Source organism: Orycteropus afer, unplaced genomic scaffold, assembly GCF_000298275.1.
Source record: "Orycteropus afer afer isolate SDZICR_OR568_19922 unplaced genomic scaffold, OryAfe1.0 scaffold00018, whole genome shotgun sequence".
NCBI classification, from domain to species: Eukaryota; Metazoa; Chordata; class Mammalia; order Tubulidentata; family Orycteropodidae; genus Orycteropus; species Orycteropus afer.
The window spans coordinates 20,048,934-20,051,479 of NW_006921605.1; the positions used below are offsets into that span (position 1 = coordinate 20,048,934).

At 58.0% G+C, this 2,546-nt stretch overlaps 1 protein-coding gene across 1 annotated transcript in view; it reads left to right on the top strand.

Annotated features, from left to right (window-relative positions):
* The window catches only part of MARCHF10 (membrane associated ring-CH-type finger 10), a 95,447-nt gene extending 95,123 nt beyond the window's left edge, over nt 1-324 (top strand). Inside the window, exon 9 of the mRNA XM_007959915.1 lies at nt 202-324. Coding sequence (XP_007958106.1) covers nt 202-324 — 123 coding nt within the window. The remainder of the gene's footprint in view (nt 1-201) is intronic.
* The last annotated feature ends 2,222 nt before the right edge of the window (nt 325-2,546 follow it).

Genomic DNA, 2,546 nt, shown 5'->3' on the forward strand with positions numbered 1-2,546 from the left:
AGGAGGGCCCCAGGGGACACTGTCGTCCCTGAGGACAGGGGAAAACATCTCCTGGGAATTGGGGTGGGGAAAAGGAATTGGCCAAGGCTTCAGGAAGAGAGGGAGGGACCCTAAAGGCCCTTCTTGCAGGTGCCTTCCTCCCAGGCAAATGGCCCTACTGACAGTTCCCCCTGCTGACACTGACCTACCATCCCTCTTCAGGAAGCTGCGACCAGTGCTGGGATGCCCTCCCCCATGCGGAGGCAGCCAGTGGCCTCTGGCAATGCAGGCCTACCCACCTGCCCCCAGCCTGCACACACCCCAGATACTGACGGGCACCACTGAGGCAGAGGAGAGCTGGGCACAGAAGGCCCGTCCTGGTGTGCTGTCAGTAGCCCACTTTGCCTGGCTTCCTGCCAGAGCCATTTTCCAGACAAGAGCCCAACAGCCAGAGGCAGGGCCACACGTGTCCTGCCCTCCCCCAGGCCACTCTTCTTTGGTCCCCAGCGGCCTGGCATGACTCACCTGGTTGGCAGCAGTTTGCTCAGATGGGGCTACCAGAGCTCAGTCACAGCTGTGACCTGCCGGCCTGCCCCAGCTCAGGTAGTCAGGGATGAGGAGGGGTCGAAGTCCGGGCACAGCAGGTGTGCTTGCAGCCAGCCGCCCTGGGGCCCTGGGCATCCTGGCCCCTGCCCTGGGCACCGAGGCCCTGTACCAGTGCCACAAGTAGCACTCAGGTAACGGCAGCTGGAGAGACGCCCTGGGTGTGCGTGCCCGGATCTGACAACCCATCACTGGGCTCTGTGACCCACCCTGGCCGCCCACTGCCGTTGAGTCGATTCGACTCATAGTGAGCCCCCCTTGGGTTTCTGAGGCGGTATCACTACGGAAGTAGATTGCCCAACCTTCTTTCCGGGGAGTGGCTGGTGGGTTTGAACCGCCAGCCTTCTGGTGAGCAGCACCACTCAATGCAAAGGGAAAAGAAACGTATTGAGAATAAGTTTCCTCTAAGAAGAAAAGAAGCCTCCTCCCACCTCCTCCACTGGGACCCTACTGTCATGTTGTCCTCCTGCCTGTCACACGCCCTCTGCTTCCATCCATTTGTTCTCTGCAAGACTTCTTAAAAACCTAGCTCGCTCCTGCCTCCCCCCGCACATTAGGAGATAGGGGTTAGGGGTGGGGCATCCTCTGGCGAGGGCACCCTGTTATCAGCCTGAGAGCATTTGTTGGACACTCATTCAGAACCAGTTTCTACACCAGGCTGTGTGGGGACGTGAAACCCACAAGATGCTTCTTTCAGGGGCCTACAGTCCAGCTGCCCTTGCCTGGCTGGAACCCCACTGGGGCAGCCTGGGGGACCCTCAGCCCCACTGTGGGTCCCTGCTCCCCGCACTGTTGCAGGCACCGCATCCGTGTGTGTGGCTGGCCCCTGGAGCTGGGGTGGGAACAAGAGGGGCAGCGACGACCTGGCCTCCGTGACAAACCACGCAGCCCTGCGTGGCTCCCCAGCCTGAGAGGCCTTCTTGCTTTCCAGATTCCGAGCTGGGAGCCGGGAATGAAAGCAGCGTTGATCGAAGCAGCCGCCGGGTCCTCTAGCGACGGGGCTGGCCGTGGAGCTCTGGGGAGACTCGCTGCCCAGCCACCTGTTCTACGTCCCCACATGCCTCCCTTCCTCCTCCTCTTTACTGAAACTGAAACCAGTGTGTTCACTGTTACCGTTTTCACCTTATGCCACTCTCTTTAGGGGGCCTGGCTTGAGCCACAGCCACCAGCCAGGTCCCAGACAGCACAGGCCAAGCAGCCGGGGTTGTTGGGCCCCAGCGGGCTACCCTGCTGCTGCCCCTCAGCCAGAAGCCCATGGGGACCCACAGGCCTGGCGGCCCCCGATTTAAGCCTCCCTCCACCCCAAGTGGAATTGAGCTGCGTACTCAGTAAACTCACTTCATTTATCCAGCTTTGTTTAGTGTTTATTTCACTCTCCTTGGGCAAAGTCTCAGGGCCTCAGTCTCCCCCTCCTCCCTTCCTAACCCCCCCCCACTGCCACCACTGGTGATGACACACCCTGGGTCCCCCTGGGGCTGGGGCAGGCTGGACAGCTGGGTTTCCCCCAGGAGGCACCCGCTTGGGACCTGTTTGGTATGCAGATTCACCACTTCTCCCTGACTTCCTGTGGTTCATAATTACATCTGAGGGCCAAAGGCCAGGGCAGGGCTTGGGGTGAGGAAGGTCAGAGAGGGTCTAACAAGGAAAGAGGTGTGTGTGTGTGTGTGTGTGTGTGTGTGTGTGAGAGAGAGAGAGAGAGAGAGAGAGAGAGAGCAAAAGAATTAAGGAAAAAAAAAAAAAATGGTGGAACTAACTACTGATAAACAGTGTGGTAAGTAAAAGAAGCCAGACAAAAACAACCCCGTATTGTATGATTCCATTTATAGGAAATTTCTAGGGAGAAAGCAGACCAGTGATTACTTGGGACTGGGATTGACTACAAATAGCTGGAGGAACTTTGGGGGTAATGAAGGCAGCCTAAAGCTGGTTTCTGTTAACGTTTACAGAGGATGAATTTACTAAAG